The sequence below is a fragment of the Dasypus novemcinctus genome, chromosome 8 (assembly GCF_030445035.2).
Source record: "Dasypus novemcinctus isolate mDasNov1 chromosome 8, mDasNov1.1.hap2, whole genome shotgun sequence".
NCBI lineage: Eukaryota > Metazoa > Chordata > Mammalia > Cingulata > Dasypodidae > Dasypus > Dasypus novemcinctus.
This window is the reverse complement of record NC_080680.1, coordinates 92,474,257-92,492,391: the sequence shown is the minus strand read 5'-3', so window position 1 is coordinate 92,492,391 and position 18,135 is coordinate 92,474,257. Positions and strand designations below refer to the sequence as shown.

The 18,135-nt window shown below is 37.0% G+C and overlaps 2 protein-coding genes across 19 annotated transcripts in view; both read right to left on the bottom strand.

The window, feature by feature from the left end:
- Window positions 1–6,828, bottom strand: part of GOLGA1 (golgin A1) — a 56,340-nt gene extending 49,512 nt beyond the window's left edge. For 6 of the 18 annotated variants that reach the window (XR_011649461.1, XR_011649462.1, XM_058302396.2 and 3 more), the window contains exons 1-2: window positions 5,838–6,828; window positions 4,642–4,943 (exon numbers count right to left, since the gene is read on the bottom strand). Coding sequence is in view for 13 of the 18 variants with exons in the window: in XM_058302396.2 (XP_058158379.1) it covers window positions 4,642–4,776 (135 nt within the window). In the remaining 5 variants the exon portion in view is untranslated. The remainder of the gene's footprint in view (window positions 1–4,641; window positions 4,944–5,837) is intronic. The other 12 variants (XM_058302379.2, XM_071216999.1, XM_058302388.2 and 9 more) reach the window with 9 other exon arrangements.
- Window positions 6,829–7,850: 1,022 nt separating this feature from the next.
- Window positions 7,851–18,135, bottom strand: part of SCAI (suppressor of cancer cell invasion) — a 191,179-nt gene continuing 180,894 nt past the window's right edge. The window contains exon 18 of the mRNA XM_058302397.2: window positions 7,851–17,055. Within this exon, the coding sequence (XP_058158380.1) occupies window positions 16,909–17,055 (147 nt within the window). The 3' untranslated portion in view covers window positions 7,851–16,908. The remainder of the gene's footprint in view (window positions 17,056–18,135) is intronic.

Sequence of the window (18,135 nt, the reverse complement as noted above, 5' to 3'; positions counted from 1 at the left end):
GCTGTAGGCACTCTTGGCTTCCTGGTGTGGAGGTTGACCTTCTTCACCTCCATATTAGCTGAGTGGGGTAAGTCCAATAAACCAGAGTGTAGGAGTTGCAAGCCCGTTGAGGCTCAGGGCCTGGCTATCACATGGTCAGTCCAGAGATTCAGGTCCCCTGGGTATACATTAAACCCCAGCACCAACTACAGTTCCGGTAAAAGTAACAGGAGAGGCTCGTGGACAAAGATCACATCTGAGTCCAGCTCCATCACACAGAAAGTGAAACTCCAAAGTAGGGCCAATCATTCTAAGGGCCACAAGATGGAGGAATAAAGTATGGATTAGAGTGGACTTACTGATATTCTGCTCATGAACTATTGTGATTAGTAATTGAAGAAAATGTGGCATTGTTGTGGAGAAAGTGGCCATGGTGGTTGCTGGGGGTAGGGAGTGGGAGGAAGAGATGTGATGTGGGGGCGTTTTTGGGACTTGGAGTTGTCCTGGGTGGTGCTGCAGGGACAGTTACCAGACATTGTATGTCCTCCCATGGCCCACTGGGTGGACTGTGGGAGAGCGTGTGCTATGGTGTGGACCATTGACGATGAGGTGCGGCGGTGCTCAGAGATGTATTCGCCAAAAGCAATGAATGTCTCATGATGATGGAGGTTGTTGTTATGGGGGGAGGAGTGGGGTGAGGGGATGGGGAGTATATGGGGACCGCATATTTTTTTCATGTAACATTAAAAAAATAAAGACAAAAAAAAAAGGTAGTTGAAAAATTCATTTTGAATATCATTCATATACCCATGCAGCCACTCACCCATTCAACATTTACTGAGAGTAAGTATAGTGTATAGTTAGAGCAGAGTCTCTGGAGTCAGAAGGTCTGGATTAAAGTCCCAGCTTCACCACTTATAACTTGTCAGAACTTTGGAAAATTACTTAACTTTTCTGTATATTGGGTTTCTCCCATATAAACCATGATAACAAATATCTATATCAAAGACCTGTGATGAGGATTAAAGAAGTCAATAATTGCCAGGTCCATAAAACAGAGCTTGGCACCTAATTAGTTTTAATAAGTGTCATCTATTATTAGTAGTATATGAAGTTATGATTATTATCATTAGTGAGACATCCTGTGTCTCAGTATTGTGTTAAGGACTGGGAACAGTGGTGAAACAGAGTCCCTGCCTAAAACAGCAGCAGTAGCAACAACAGCAATTACTAATTATGAAATTCCTACTAAGAGCCAGGTATTAATGCTAAGTGCTTACTTTACATACTGTGTAGAAAAGAGTTAACATCACAGGCCTGGGACTACTATTCTTAGAAAGGCCTGCTTGTAAGGGTGGGACTTGACAGGCATCTGGTAATTTAGATTTCATGAGGGCTCCCCCCATTCCCTGGTAAGAGTGTTTCACTGTGCCTGAACTGTGCAAATAATATGGTTTATGGTTAACACCTGTTTTCCTTCTAAGAGTCTAGAATTTTGGTACTCACCAAGCAGAGAGTGCCTATGTAAAAAGATCTCCCAAAAATCCTGTGTTCTGTGTCTCTAATGAGCTGCTCTGGTAGACAACATGGCAGTCATGTTGTCAACTTGTTTTTTTGGGGAAATAGATGCATCCTGTGTGACTCCACAGGGAGAGGACTCTTGGAAACTTGCACTTGATTTCCTTCAGGCTTTGCCCCATGCACTTTTCCCTTTACTGATTATGCTTTGTACCCTTTCACTATAATAAATTATAGCTGTGAGTAAAACTATATGCTGAGTCCTGTAAATCCTCCTAGCAAACCATTAAACCTGGAAGTTGCCTCATAGATTCTAGATAAATATTCTTTAATAAGCATGGGTACAATTCCTATCTCCATTTCTAAGGCATAAAAAAGTGAAGGAACTTACTAAAGTCAAACAATGACGGAGCCAGGAATCAAATGCAGGTCTGACTCCATAAATTGGTCCTAACTGTTACTCTATTGCCTCTCATGAAGCTCCCAGATTAGTGGGAGAGATAAACAAGAAAATCATAATAATAATGCAGTATGATAAATTCAATTATAGAAGTAAGCAGAGGTAAGGCAGAAAACTCAGCCAGGGGGAGTAAAGTATAGGGGAGTGAGAGAGGCAGCTGGGATAAGGGGAACTTCCTAGAAGTAACATGTAAGATGTGAGCTGAGTCTTAAAGGATTTCCTGAATCCATCAAGATTCTGTCAGAGGAACACAGGGGTGAAGGAGAAGGGAGACAGGAAACATTCCTGAGAGAAAACAGAGCATATGCAAATACTGGTAGGCATGAAGGAATGTGGTCCATTCCAGAAAGTTCACTAAGGCTGGAGTTCAGGTGTAGGAAAGTAGAGATGAGGCTAGATAGATAAGCTGTAATGAGACTTTCACTGGCCTTGTTTACCACCATTATACCATAATAATGAGTTTAGTCTTATTCTGAAGACAAGGAAGCCATTAAGGGTTTTAAGCACAGGAGAACCATAAACAGTTCTGATTTTAAGAAACCACTTTGGGGAGCTACAGGAGGCAGGGAGCCTGAAAGGTCGCCATGGTTGCCCAAGAAAGAAAGATGGCCTGAACTAAAATGATAGTACTAGAAAAAGTACTACTGGCAGATGGAGTAGAAAGGGCAAGTTTGAGTGACATTTAGCAGATGGGAGCCAAAACACTTCTTAAATGACTGGTCAACAAAAAGTGAAGGAGGGAAGAATCTAAAATGCCTCCAAGGTTTGTAGCTGGTGACTTGGGGAGATGAAGTGCACATTTGGAGACGGAATTAATAAATTCACTTTTGTTTATTTAAAATTTGAGATGCATGGGGAAAAAAAGGCATCTAGTTGGAGAAATATATGTAGTTGGATATAAGGGTCTGGATATACAGAGTAAAGATTAGATTGTATATATAGTAAACTCAAATAGATTACTTTAGAAGTCTCAAAGAGAAATATTTCTTGAACCCAGCCCAATCTCTTTATTTACAATACATTCTAAATGAGAGATGTTCTTTAGCATATGAGCATGAAGGAAAAGCAGATCTTTCTGCTGCAGAACTCAGTAATAAATTTATATCCTTCAGGATGGTTATCAAATGTGCATTTGTATTTCCTGTTAAATACAGAAGCAAATGATAATTTGGATTTGGTAATCTATTGCTCCACCCCAAAAACCTAATAGCTCTTGCCATGTAATCTGACCAGGATTCAAGTAGTATAAGAAAGGAGGAGGAAGATTCATTTGACCACGGAAACAACACAAATGTCTGTGGCCAGAAGAAGAGAAAAATACATTGTCTTTTCAAACACTAGAATCTTAACAAGAAGAACATTTAAAAAAAAACAAGTCCAAGAAGACTACCTATGATATACCATTTTTATAAAGTTCAAAAATAGGCAACATTAAACACTAAATTGTTAAAAAAGTGAATAATAAACACAAACTTTAGGGCAGTGTTTATCTGGAGAGGAGGGAGGGAGAGAGGGAATTGGGAAGGAGCATAAAAGTGACTCCAACAGTAATGATAATGTTTTTTCAGATGTATGACAGATTAAAAAGCATTCACTTTGTTTTATAGTTTATATGTACAATGCATACATTCTTCGATATTTATCAAGCTTTTTTTTTATTTTTAAAAGTTATTTAAGAGGATCTTGTCACCTGCCAAAGATACACTTTAATCCTTAGCATGACAGTTCCCTAATACAGCAGCATCCTTATATTTCAGTCTTTCCAACCACCAAGATACTTTAAAAATAAGACATATATGCTCATCAGTGACACTGTTGACAAATTTCCATCTACTTTCCCAATAAGACGGTATACTCTGGCTAACCTCACACCACAACTCACAGATTTGTTAAGCAACAGGGACTTAAAATGTACATGTCTGGGGAAGCGGATTTGGCCCAATGAACAGGGCATCCACCTACCACATGGGAGGTCCAGGGTTCAAACCCAGGGCCTCCTGACCCTTGTGATGAGCTGGGCCATGCGCAGCGCTGACGCACACGAGTGCTGTGCCATGCACGGTTGTCCCCTGTGTAGGGGAGCCCCACGTACAAGGAGTGCACCCTATAAGGAAAGTTGCCCATGCAAAAAAAGCGCAGCCTGCCCAGGAATGGCGCTGCACACACAGAGAGCTGACACAGCAAGAGGATGCAACAAAATGAGACACAGATTCCAGGTGCCACCAACAAGAATACAAGTGGGCACAGAAGAACACACGGTGAATGGACATAGAGAGCAGACAACTGGGGGTGGGGTGGGGAAGGCAAGAGAAATAAATTAAAAAATAAAAATCTAAAAAAATAAAAATAAAAATAAATAAATAAAATGTACATGTCTGTGGAGAAAACAGGTCCAGGCATTTTGAGAGATGAAATGTAAAAGAAGATGCACAAAGCATAGTGATGGAAAATGACTATTAGAGAACAGTTTTAAGAATTTGGAAAGGGACTCAGAAAAGAAAAAGAAAGGTAGCTCAGGGTAAGAAAAATCATATACACATGGTCTTGTACAGCTACAAACTACAAATGCTATGAAATAATTACACAATTTTAAAAGGAAATACTTAAAAACTTTCCTGCAATATTATTTGAATATTATACTGAGACAGCATCAAATATTCAAAACTATTGAGGAAGATACTTACAAAGTCATCTCCTGAATCAGCTCCCAAGGAGGCAACGGATTCCTTGCTCACTGACCTTGGGATCCTAGTAGCACCTCCTGGCCTCTGAGCAACAGCATTTTCTTCTGCAATTTTCTTTTTTAGTTTTGCAAACATCTTTGCTACGTGGCTATTCAGCACTAATGGACTGGCTCTTGAACCACCAAACAGTCCTTAAGACCAGCAACCAGGGATTCAGTGACAGATGCCTAAAAAGTTCCAGATATCGAAGCTAGCTGCATTCCCATTTAAATGTGTGCAAAAAGGCTACAGCAATACAGTATCTATAAATCAGATCAAAGAGAGAACCTTGTGTTAAACAATGGAGAGATTTTGACATCTGAAATATGTTTCATAACTATGTTAACCATCAGGTTTCAAAATTAAGTCTCATAATTTTGTACACTGAATAGAACACAAGCAGTAAACATTTAAAAACCATTCAGGTATTTTATATGCACATACAGATAAGGAAAATCCAGTCTTAGGGAGGTGAAGTAGCCTGCCCAAGTCCATGTGGCTAAGTGGAACAGTTGTTATTTGAATCCAGGTATCTCTTACTCACAAGTCCCTACTCGTTTTTTTTTTAATAGCATGTTGGCTATAGCATTTGATACATATAGTAGAATTTCCAAGGGCAAACATTAACATCACATCATGCTTTTGAATCCTTCCCTCAATAAAATTAATTTAACTACTCTTTGGTACCTTTTTTTTTTTTTTTTTTTTTTTTAAGAAAACTCTATGGGGAAAAGGTGAAACATTCTGATAGCTCAGGCTAGTGTGCAATCAGCTGTTCCCTAGCAGAGGCTAACAACCTAGAAACAGGCAGGCAAGTCAGGCAACTATATTATGCAGGTATCAGAAATTCTTAAAAATCTCCTGTAAGTGTTGGGTGGGTTTTTTTTTTTTTAATTTGATAAAATTACCCCAAATCACATTTTTCTTTTTTTTAGAATGTTTGAAATAGTATTTTACATGAGATTCACACATCTTTTCCTCCCAATTATGTATAAAAAACTACTATTCTCATTTCGATCTTAACTTTTCATGTTTTGTAAAGGATATCTAAGTTCTGCTCTAAGATGTAAAATGACTTTTTACCATTTCAGATCATCCATTCAATCTGTTCCAATTCTTCAACCTTTACCTTCAATGTCTGTAAACCACCCACTCACCTGGCTTTTCTAATAGATTTAAACAGCTTGGAGGTCAAAGCATTCTGACCTGCATGAAGACAAAGATAAAATGCGTTGGATATTTCAAGTGTGAGGCCTGAATATTTGGAGGTGGCAGGAAGAGCTTGGAGAGATGGTTAAGTGGGGAGGGTAGAAATCCTGTCACTACTACAACACTCAGTGGGTTAACCTTTTTTGCACTTTTTATTTTCTTCAGAGCTTCACTTACAGGCACAAAGAAAGTATCATTGCAGTAGGCTCCTAAATCCACTTCTCGTTGGGAGCCCTGAGCAAAACGACTTGAATGAGATTAAGGTTCCCAGTTGACTGTGACAGTCACACATTGTTTACCTGGCCAGACCCTCAGATGTCTGGTTACTGAGCTCTGACTCGCACTAAGAAAGTCGCTGAGAAAAAAAAAGATGGCAAACTTGGGTAAAAGACGCTCAGAGTGGCAGTCGGGTACCAGGCCAGGGTCAGCCGCAACAGTTTGGATCCTACTTCTTCACTCTTCCTGCAGATCCGCCAGTGCTTGGACTGTCAAGAAGGCACCGGCCCGACACTTCTTTCTGACAGCAGGTAAACTGAGACCCAAAGAGGCGGAGTGACTTGTCCAGGGTCGCGCAGGGAGGAATCCCGCAACCCTAAACTCCAGACGCCCAAGCCGGTGCAGCCCGCCGACACCCCACCCCCGCCCTTTCAGCACTTGGCATGGCCCACTGCTCAAGGTCTTGGGCACCCCGTCCGGGCAGCTCCCGGGTCAAACCAAGGCCACCGGGCGAAAGCGCGGCCTGCTCGCGTACTCGGAGTCCCTGCCCGCGCACCTGCCGCTCTTGGGGCAGCCGATAGAGCCCCGCCTCCTGGGCCTCTCCTGAGCGTGGGCTCGCGTCACCAGCCCCCACAGCCGGCCGGCGGGCCTAGCTGCAACCCGGAACCGCACTTCCACCAGTGCGCCGGAAGTGGTTGTGCGCGGGGGCCCGGCCGCCGCGCGCATGCGCTCGCGCCTTTTCCCCCAGGCGGTAGGTACGAGCTTGGGAGCAACTGTTTAGCAGGAATCGTGAGGGTGCGAGCTCAGGTCCTGGCACTCCCTACAACCTGCACGCCACGTCAGCGAGCTGCCGGACACACGAATAGCGACTGGGTTGCCGAGTAATTTCTACTTTTTTTTTGAAGAGGGTGGTGCGGAGCCGGGGAAGTGGGAGAGTCTCGTGGCAAAAAGGAAAGAATATCATTGGTGTGGTAGGACCAGCGTCTGCAGTGCCGAATAGAAACTAGGGGCCAACAGGCAGCTTCCATTCCATTCCGTTTCCCGCATCCAAATCCACTTACATCTCACACAGCTGCCTGGTCACTATATAGTACACGACCACCGGCAGTCTGTGCCTCCCTCTTCATGCATTAGCCTAGGCTTCAGAAATTGGTAGTGTTGCCTTGCAACTTATACTAGTGTTTTAACTTTTGTGCTTATGACCTACCATAGGTTATCCATTGTATATCGCAACCCAGTACACACATAATTGCGAGAAAGTGTTTCCACATATAAACCTTCACTATGTAATGCATTCTGATACATTGTATTTCTTTTAAAAACACGTGGGTGGCAGCCCACTACATTAATTTCACTGTTTACTAAATTGTAAACTAGTTGTTTAAAGTTACACTGTAAATTAGTAGCGGACGTGAGGTCTCTTGACTCTCCAACGCCACACCTGACATTCCACATTAATAAGAGTTCTTGTTCTTGCTCCTAACAGCCAGCGCCAGCCCCACGGTGAGGACCTAGTTCCCCTCAAATATCCCTGCCTCCGCTTGTTCTAGTTCTGAGAACTAGGAGCAGGGCTGGGAAAAATCAAGACCGGGACTCGGAAGAAATTTACAAACTATTAACAATAAATATCTAACAATAAGTATCTATCCCAAGATAGTTTAAAGCATCTCAGGTTTTAATCGAAAGAAGCAAACAAAACAGGTTAGCACTTAAGTGGTCTACAATACTGAGGAAGTACCAAAATCTTTAAGCAAAAATGTTTTATTTTTATATTGATACACTTAATATATACGTGAATTTAAAGGTACAAAATTCATTTACAACAGTTCACATCAGATGAATGTAAGTCACATTCCTAGAGAACATTTATCAATGAAATAATGTCTTCAATACACTGACAACAAAAATCAGATATTCTGTATTTTGTTATTCAATAAACATCAAAGCAATCTTTCACCTTCCATCCTCTAGTTTTAAGGGCCCTCGAGGTGGTAGGCAATGTACAACAGAAGAGATCATTGGATAGACAAGGGCCTACTGAATTTGTGCTGCAGAAATACTGTGTTCACTCTGAAACGCATTTAGTAGTTACTGAAAGGCTTGCTATCCTTTGTGACAAATCACATATCACACAAAACTCGAAAGTGATGAACTCCAGAAAATAAAATATTTCAGTTAATATCTCAATTCCTAAAATCTAGGAAGTATTAACCATAACTAACAAAGCAGAAAAAGGCTGCTGTAAAGGAACAAAACAGGAAACATCCTTCTTTAAGAGTATGTATGGCTTATGCAAATTAGAAACACAACAGACAAAACTTACAATACCACAGATGTTCAAGTCCAAATGATACTGCCAATATAATTTTCCCATTAGTCATTAGTAGTAAAGAACCCCTTAAAGTTTATTCTACTGATAACACGTATACAATCCTAATGAGTCCAAGTGGTTCACTGTCTTAACAGAGCTGAGTTGATGGATTTTGATCTAAAGTATTAACCCACAATCTCCAAATTTTAACACATATATGAGCAACAAGATAATGTCTAGGTAATATTATGTGATTTGGGAATAGCTAGATCTAGACTAAGCTTCATTATTTGCACCACAGATTAGGAGTACTTGGAATTGTTAAGAGAAAATTATTGTGCTTCAGTCTCTTCAGGAGAGCTAATAAATATAACTCTAATTCCTATAGTGTTACATTGCAGTTACAGACAAGCACAATTTTTTAAAAAGTACTTCACATCACTAGAAAACCAAGTAATATCCAGTTTCTGCTATGATTTAAACAAGTGCATTTTTGCCCAATATCCACAATGTAGAAAACAGTTTGCCATTATTTTCAGGGAAAAAAGATCAAACATAACTTCTTTTAACTCCTATTTGATTACTTAACCTTTGGTGATGATTTGGGTAATAAAAAAGATATTCAACCTTACAGTGAAAACTGATCAGAAAAAAGAACAATGTGCCCTGAAATGACAATAATCATTAGAACAAAATATAAAAATGATTTATAACTGTGTCTTCTGATTCAATGATTAATGAAATCACACTATCCTGGTGCTGCACAATGAATATAACCTATTTGGATAAATTCTTTCACTTGTAAGCTCTACTGTGAAAATGTTATGGCATTGCATCTGCTTGTCCTATAATCTTAAGAACTTTCTGCCTCATCCAGAAGAATCCTCCAAAATGTAGGAGTCTCTGCTTGTTGAAAGGCAAAGTTTATTAACAAACAAAAAACATATGAAGAACTAGCCAAATGGTTTATGTGGCAAAAGATATGCATCTAGATAATTATAAAAAGCCATGAAAATCAAGTTCTAAAATATTTTAGTGACCATTAGAAGTTTTTAAATGATGACATAATAATCAAGTGTAAAAAACAACATATTCTTCAGGAAATAGTAATAAAAATATGTATTGCCATAAAACATTTTGAACATTTTTCCCTGCTGACTTTTAATACATCAAATACATATTTTCAATTTAGAAAAAAAATCAATAGCATGCAAAAGAGGGTGGGAATAATATTTTTTAAAAATAAAGTGGCTATTTCTTTATGGTTTAGAATTATTTACTTTGGGATCCTCAAATATAATCATTTCACATTTTATAATGGTTAAACATACTGATTTGATATTTGAGGAAATTTATGGTTCAAACTGCAATGTTTACAAATCTTAGTTTTTCAGTTGTGGACAAGGAGACATTCATAATAGCTCCAAAACAGAATATTTAAGTAAGAAAACATAAAATTTTAAATTAGGTTTACTGGGGAGCTATGGAAAGGCTAAGCCATAATTCCTTATCTCACTCTGAAATTGAAATAATCACTCAGACTATTAACTTTCATTCCAGGAAACTAGCAGTAAAGTTAAAAAAAAATCTGAACCCTGAAATAACTAATGTACCGATGAATTAGCCACACCTAAAAAGATGATTGTCTTAGGATATAGACTGTAATTGTCCATTGAAATAGGAAAAGTATTCCCAATTTCTGGTTTGTTCAGTGATCAAATTCAGGCTTGACTGAGTGAATGTGGAGTATATAATTAATATAATGTACATCAAACTATTTAAAAATCCTGAATCTACTGTTCAAATATGTTAAAAATTGCACTGCTTACAGTAGTTTGAGAACTAATTTCAAAACCACAAAAGAAATTAACAAAAATATTTTAAAATTTTAAAAAAATGTATTTAAATCAAGTTGATTAACAATGTTTTATAGAAATGGAATTCATAAAAATCAATATCACACTAAACTAATAAGTGAAAAATGTCTATTTTACCTAAAAAAAATTTTCCTATCTATAGCTATGACACCAAAAGATTAGATATACTTAATGTTTATCTTTACTCAGTTAAGGGCGTATCCCCTTCCATTATCCTAACACTCTTCCCTTCTAGGTGACTGATTCCATTCACACATCAATTATCTTTCCATAAACACAAGAAATATTTAAGTAAGTCCTTGTGTTCAAAACTCAACAAAGCTGTGAAATAGTGTAGTATTATGTTTTAAAATTCTACTTTGGGGAAAGATGAATTGTTCGGGGGACAGGAAAAAAAAAAGGCCAAGAGTGACCCAGTATCCATGGAAGCCTGGGAAGCACAGCACAAATAAGTATAAAGTATTAATGTATAAATGCACAGGAGAATATAATAAAGAAGGAAAGGGCTTGGTTTTGTAATTCTTGTGTTATTTGACTGCAAAGTAACTGGTTTTACAACTGTTAGGGTAAGAGGTCATATTCACAAAGTTAATCTTGTCTACTGTACTTTTTACTGTTGCCACTCTCCTGAAATTAATGTCCACATTGAGCCTGTCTATTCTATGAATTTTAAATAGCGTAACATCTACTCTGCCACTCTCCAGCTATAATAAATTATTTTCTTATTAACAGAAAATCAGACCATAAGATGTTTCACTGATCTTTCAGAAATAGTACTTTACCAAAATTTAATTTTTATTTAAGGGGACATTATACATTTTATTTTCAATTTATTATTATATTGAAAAGTATTATGAATATGTGGCTTTGTTTAAAAAACAAACAAACAAGAAAGGCTCACATGTAACATTTTTGGGGTGGTAAAACTGATTCCTGAATCCATCTTCTCTATTTTAAGATAATTTAATGTTGGATCAGATATATTTAATATTTTGGAGAATAATAGGGTAAAAAACTTGCTTTGCAGTTACATTTTATCTTGGAAAAATTATTCCCAGCTTAATTTCCACAGTGAATGTGTTCAAGTGAATGTTAAAGATCCCCACACTCCTTCATGCAAATGAACATGCCAACTGAAGACAGGAGTAACCAAACACTGATACTTTCTGATATTCCACTGATCCACAAATTGGCACTACACACATTTACTATCCTCTTTTATCCCTTCCAACTCCACCCCCAACCTTGGTAGAGATTTCAAGCACACCACGCACCTAATATTAAGGACTACTTCATATAGAAACATATCATCTAAATGTGAAACACAAGTGGTCTCATAGATGCACAGCAATACAAATGAGGAATTTTATTCACTGAAAGTATTGATGTGCAATTCCAATAAGAAAAATCTATAGTTGGAAATACCGCGACAGGATTAAATTAATCACAGCTGCTGCAGATACACAGCTACCAACCTTCTGTTCCTCATTCCATGCTAAATCCCACCCCAGCTAGGTTAAGCATTCCGCTAGCTAATGCCCCCTGTTCAACTTCACAGAGATACATCTAAAACGAGGCACACTGATGAGAAAAACTGTTTCAAAATTAAAATTTAATATCAGAAATTGAAATAACAAGTAGGAATGTATTTTCCCCATTTAAATGACATTTCCTATCTATTTTGAAATGTGATCAAAGTAATTTTTCCATAGTCCCTAGATTAAGTCCCAATATAAATAATTTACTGAGTACAAAATAATACTCAAATATGGGCCAAAAAAATAAAGGACTAATATAATTTAAGAACTTGCTGGTGTCTCAATTTTACATACTTAGATTTTTTAGGTTTATATCATTAATTTATCATCAATTTAAATGGAAGTTTGCAGATGATTTTAACAGCTATGAATGTCCGGCTTTGTTAAGATCTTAATATCCTCATTACAATTTCAAATTAGTCCATTTTGCCCAAACACAAGCCCCTTAAAATAGAAGCTCATGAATGAGATATAGTCACAACCTAATTACAGCAGCATAAACAATGCCACTACGATGTCCTCACAGAACTTAAATAAATTCAGCCCACAATGGGTATGGGAGTATAATATACACATACTATATAATTGCATACCAATATATTTACAAATATGTATATATATACACAAAAAGTATACAGAGATTGCATCTAGCATCACAAAAATATACACATGCTATTACAAATATAATAATTCAAATAAATAAGGTTAACAAAACAGTCCTCCACTGTAAATACCCTTTATACTCTCCGAACTTACAAAGGAACATATACAACCAAATATCATCACAAAGAGACTTATAATGTCATTCACATTCATATTAAATCGTTTTGGGAGTAGTGGCAGTTCTGAATCACTGGCAGTGGCCAAGTTCGCAGACCTTGGCACCCTACTCTATTTCCAGCCCAGAATGAGCTCTATATATCACACTGACTACAAATCTCATGGATAATTAAGTACAAATTTTATCGCCAGGGTCCAAAGCACTTCTCAGATGCAGAAAGTTACTAAGTCACACAGGTCAGAGATTAAATTTGAGAAAGAATGCTAAAAAAAATTTTTTCCCCATAATTGATACAAAATCAGATTAGATACTTTTTCTATTTACCTCAACAATTATCATTTAATCTGTTTCTGGGAATTCTATTGCAAGACGAAAATAAAGGTCAGTAGCCACAAATGGGAGGGGACCAAAAAAAAAGGAAAAAACCCAGATCCCACACCAGGAAAACTTAGAGCTATGACTAGTTTGCACTTGCTTCTTTAACTTCAAAACATTTCCACTTGGTAAAGACATAAATGGTACAATAAATTCTATGTGCCTTGAGAGTTTTGGGGAGCACCATTTCCTGGGGGGAAACACACACAGAAAAAGAATATCTACTGGCTAAATTCAAAGATAAAATATTGACTTGCAGAGTTTTAAAATTTAATAAACAAAAATTTACTAGGACTGATTGATTCACTGGTTTTACTATTTGATATATTAAAAAAAATAACAAACTTTTGTGCTAAAATATAAATCACTAATTATCTCTTTCTTGTCCATTAAAAAAAGCAACCTGAGCTGCCAGAAAGAATAGGCTGATATTAGGAAATTAGAGTTTTAGTCCAGCTCTATCACTAACCATGAGTAAAATGACAGCTTTTTGTGGTCTCAACTTTCTCTTTTGTAAAATTGGAAGAAAAGTTGCTTTATCAACCTCAGAACCATATGGACAAAAAAGGGAGAAAATAATTCCATTGTGCTTAGTATTGTTTTTTGTACGCTGGCTTCTTGCAAATTTATATTTTCTACTTTGATTACTTTGATTCTTAAAGAAGGTGAGAAACTGTATTAGAATCTCCAGGGAGAGTTCGTGCAATTTGAAAACAAAAGAGTATTCTTTTTCCATTGACTTCCTCTGTCCTTATTTCCAATATTTAAATTTCGATCAATTCCAAAAATAAATTTAAAAAGGCTAGACATTTTCATATTTATAAAGGAGGTGGTATGCACTTAAAAATGAAATTTTTTGACATTGCCACTTTGAGCTCACTGGATGATTGTCTCTTTACATTTCTTCTTCCTTGGTTAAAGTAATGCCTTAAAACATAGAAGTTGAGTGACAGGCACATGAGGGTTCATTACACTTTGTGTATGTATAAAATTTTTCTCATAATAAAAAGTAAAAAAAAAAGAAAAAGGAAAAAAGATAAACATCAAGTGTTTGCACAAATGTCACCTTCTTAATGAAGTCTTCCCTGACCACTCTCTTAAATATTGTTCTTCCCTCAAAAAACAAAATTTTTTCTCATATTAGCTCAAAGATCAAACTTTAAATTCTCTTTTTGATTTCTAAGACCACGTGTTCTGGGAAGCAGACTTGGCCCAAAGGATAGGGCATCCACCTACCACATCAGAGGTCTGTGGGCCTCCTTAACTGGTGTGGAGCTGGCCCATGTGCAGTGCTGATGCGCTCAAGGAGTACCGTGCCACGCAAGGGTGTCCCCTATGTAGGGGAGCCCCACGCGCAAGGAGTGTGCCCTGTAAGGAGAGCTGCTCAGCACGAAAGAAAGTGCAGCCTGCCCAAGAATGGGGTCGCACACACGGACAGTTGACACAGCAAGATGACACAACAAAAAGAAACACAGATTCCCAGTGCCACTGATAAGGATAGAAACGGTCACAGAAGAACACACAGCAAATAGTCACAGAGAGCAGATAACTGGGGGGGGGGGGAGGGGGAGAGAAATAAATAAAAAATAAATCTTAAAAAAAAAAAAGACCACATGTTCTTAAACATGTTACTAATCACAAAAAGTCTAACTTCTTCACAAAAGTCTCTCTATAAACTAGCTCCTGCAACAAACAACCAGAACCCAGATATTTTCTTGAACAAAAACTAGGTAAACTAGAATAGAAGATGGCGTGCATGCTAAAAAAGGGAAAAACTAGTTTTCCTGGTGGCAGGGATGGAGAAATCCTTATCTTTTGGAGCCAAGAGTTCAAATTATATAATAGTATCGCAAGGGACCTTGAGCCAGGCCCTTCATTTTACAGATAAGAGTGCTAAAGAGCAAAAACATTAAGACTCTTGTCAAAGGGCATAAAACTAGTTACCCGGAAAGTCAGGATTAGAACTCAGTTCTCACAGTTCCCAGTCCAGTGTTCTTAATGCTAAACAAGTAAAGACAAAGCTTAGGACAATAAATATTTTAAGCTTCAGAGAATAAGAAAATATGCATTCTGAAGATCATTACTTTCACAAAACTTTCGGGGAACTGAAACAAGTGGCCAGAAAACTGTCAGGTAACTGAAAAAGAAAAGAAAAGCTGTATATATCAGATAATGAAAACAACCCAGTAGCAAAGGAAATCTCTAAGTTGACTTTCCCCATGCTTTCTGAAATGTTGTTACAGAGAGAAAACCAAAATATTACAAAAACAAACCAAAGGGAAGCTGATGTGGCTCCTGGTGAAGACAAGCTGGCCTGCACCACCACAGATTGCTGAGAGCAGACAGCGAGCGCAAACAACATGGGGGAGGTTAATAAATAAATTTTTAAAAAATTTTTAATTAAAAAAAAGTCAATATCCATCAACATATGACTAGATTAATGCCTTTAAATGAAGAATGTTAAGGAAAAAAAAAAACCAATGTCCCTAAAACTCAAGAACAATAACTTCAAGACATCAGATTTAAAAAAACCTCACCAAATTGGAACAGGTATATGAATAACTTAGACTCAAATAGTTCTGTATGCCAGAAATGAAAACCAAGTTTAAAATATTATAGTAAAATATCCCTAGGGACATAGGAAAAAGGCACAAAAAGCAATCACCTTATTTCCCCTGGGACAGCCAGAGGTAGAATGTGAGGCTGTACCGAAAATTAGGTACAAGTTCTTTTGATTCATAAATTCCTGACCTTGACCACTATGAAACTGAAAGAAGAAAAATCAATAACAACCTAATAGCTAGTGCCAGTGAAGTTATGAAGGGGATGACAGGGAAGGAAATGCAAAAGTCTTTATATTACACATTGAGTACTATTTAAAATAATTTTAAAAGTTGCACATGAATATAAAATATTAAATACAGGGAGCTCTAACAAATATTATCCCCAAACTGTCAAAGTAAAAGCAATTTCCATTTTAAATTTTATAATATCACTTATCTCTAACCAAAATTGGTAATATCTCTGACTCTGAAATCTCATAAATTTAAACTAGAAAAAAATTTACAGATTTGCACTCTATGCCATGGACATCAATCCAGATAGTCTTTTAAACTTGGTCTCATGAATAAATAGTTTAAATTAGGATTCTGTTGGAGACACTGTATTATGAAATCAACAGCCAGATTTCTGGCTGAAATATTTCAAAGTTGTTATTCTTTTTAATCTAGCATTCAAAGACTACAAAGGAAAAAAAAAATCTCATGGTACCACAGAACTCACACATTCCAAATAATATTTATCATCAAGTTCCTAATAAAAGATTTAGCTTTTAGATGCAAATCAATTTTATATAGATTCTGAAATTTGACAGTATTTAAAATAATTGAATGCTTTCAGGAACTGTCTTGATGGTGCTTCAAAGAATTAGGCTTTTTTCTGCCTAATAAGTTGGAATAAAAGGGAATATTTTTATGGAAGGAATCTGTTCTTGGTTTTCAGTAGTCCATGCTGGCAAGTTTCATCTTTGTGAACAATTACATATTTTCCAAATCTATACATTTAAGATCCAAGAATAAGAGTTGGATTTTTTCATTATATAAAAATAAATTATTTACTCTTCTCAGAGTGAGAATAGTGACTATTTGAATATAGGATTAGATGTTGGAGGTAAGTATCCATACCGCAAAACCAAAAAATAAAAATTCCAAGATTAATCTAGTTTTTAAAAGACCTAAAAGACTGAGTTTTAAAACAGCCTGAAAGTTTGAACAATTTTTTTCAGTTTGTTTTCAAAATGGTGATTGTAAATCAAAAAATAAAACTAAGTAACACCACTATGTGTTTGTCATCACATTAGAAAATTGCACCATTTAAAATCTGTGGCAAATGAAAAACTGTTTAAACAAAAGGATTTTTGTTTTAATAGTCATCTATGGTATTCTCAAGGAACACGTTTCGAACATCCAGAATGGATGCTAATTCCAAAATGTGCTTCTGGAGATGAGGGTTCTCCACTGTTTCATCCCTTGGCAGTTGTGGGTATGTTTCTGGATAATTTCGTGTTTCCTGGAAGGCAAAGAAAATAAAGTCAAGTTTTAGAGTCTAATCAAAGAAAATTATATACAACATTAATATATATAGTAATAAGGAGTAACTTAATATTTATTTTCCTCCTTCATATGGGTATGAGTCTTATCAGTAACACATATATTGAACACATGAAATTGCTGACATTCGACCTTAAAAAATGACAATTTCATATTGTTCAATCTAATATTCACTTAGTGAGTCATTCCACATATATTTATGAGGCCTATCATTGCTATCTCCTATACTACATTGTTTGGAAACCAAATCATTTCTACATGCTGGGGGAAAAAATTCTAGCACACATAGAAGTTCAACAAGTATTTGTTAAATGAATAGATAAAGAGAAGTTGTAGTAGAAATTAAAATGAGGGAAAAGATCTTTTCGAGGAAAACGCAGTTGCTGTAGCAGCCGTTGTTTCGGCTCCCTGGTCCTCCTGACTCACTGCTGTTCACTCTCGCCGAGGAACAAGTCGGTCAGGAAGCCACGCCGCAGCCATGGCTTTTAATGACACCAGAAAGACCCCTGTGGAACCAGAGGTGGTGATTTACCGTATTAGAATCACCCTGACCAACCGCATCGTGAAGTCTCTGGAGAAGGTGTGTGCTGACTTGACTAGAGGCGCAAGGAAAAGAACCTCAAAGTGAAGGGACCGGTTCGGATGTCTACCAAGACTCTAAGAATCACTAAAAGGAAAACTCCTTGTGGTGAAGGTTCAAAGACTTGGGATCATTTCCAGATGAGGATCCACAAGTGATTCATTGACCTGCACAGTCCTTTTGAGATTGTTAAGCAGATTACTTCTATCAGTACTGAGCCAGGAGTAGAGGCTGAAGTCACCACTGCAGATGCTTAAGTCAATTATTTTAATAAATATTGTCAGTTGCTAAAAAAAAAAAAAAAAAGACATAAGCACTAAAGAGGTAAAATTAATGGGACTTGATAATTAAGAGAGGTATCAAAGATGACCGTAAGATTTCAGGAATAGAAGACTGAGTGAAGAGTTAGAAGCTACTGAGAGAAAAGGGGAAGTAAGGACGAAATAATTAGGGAAAGGA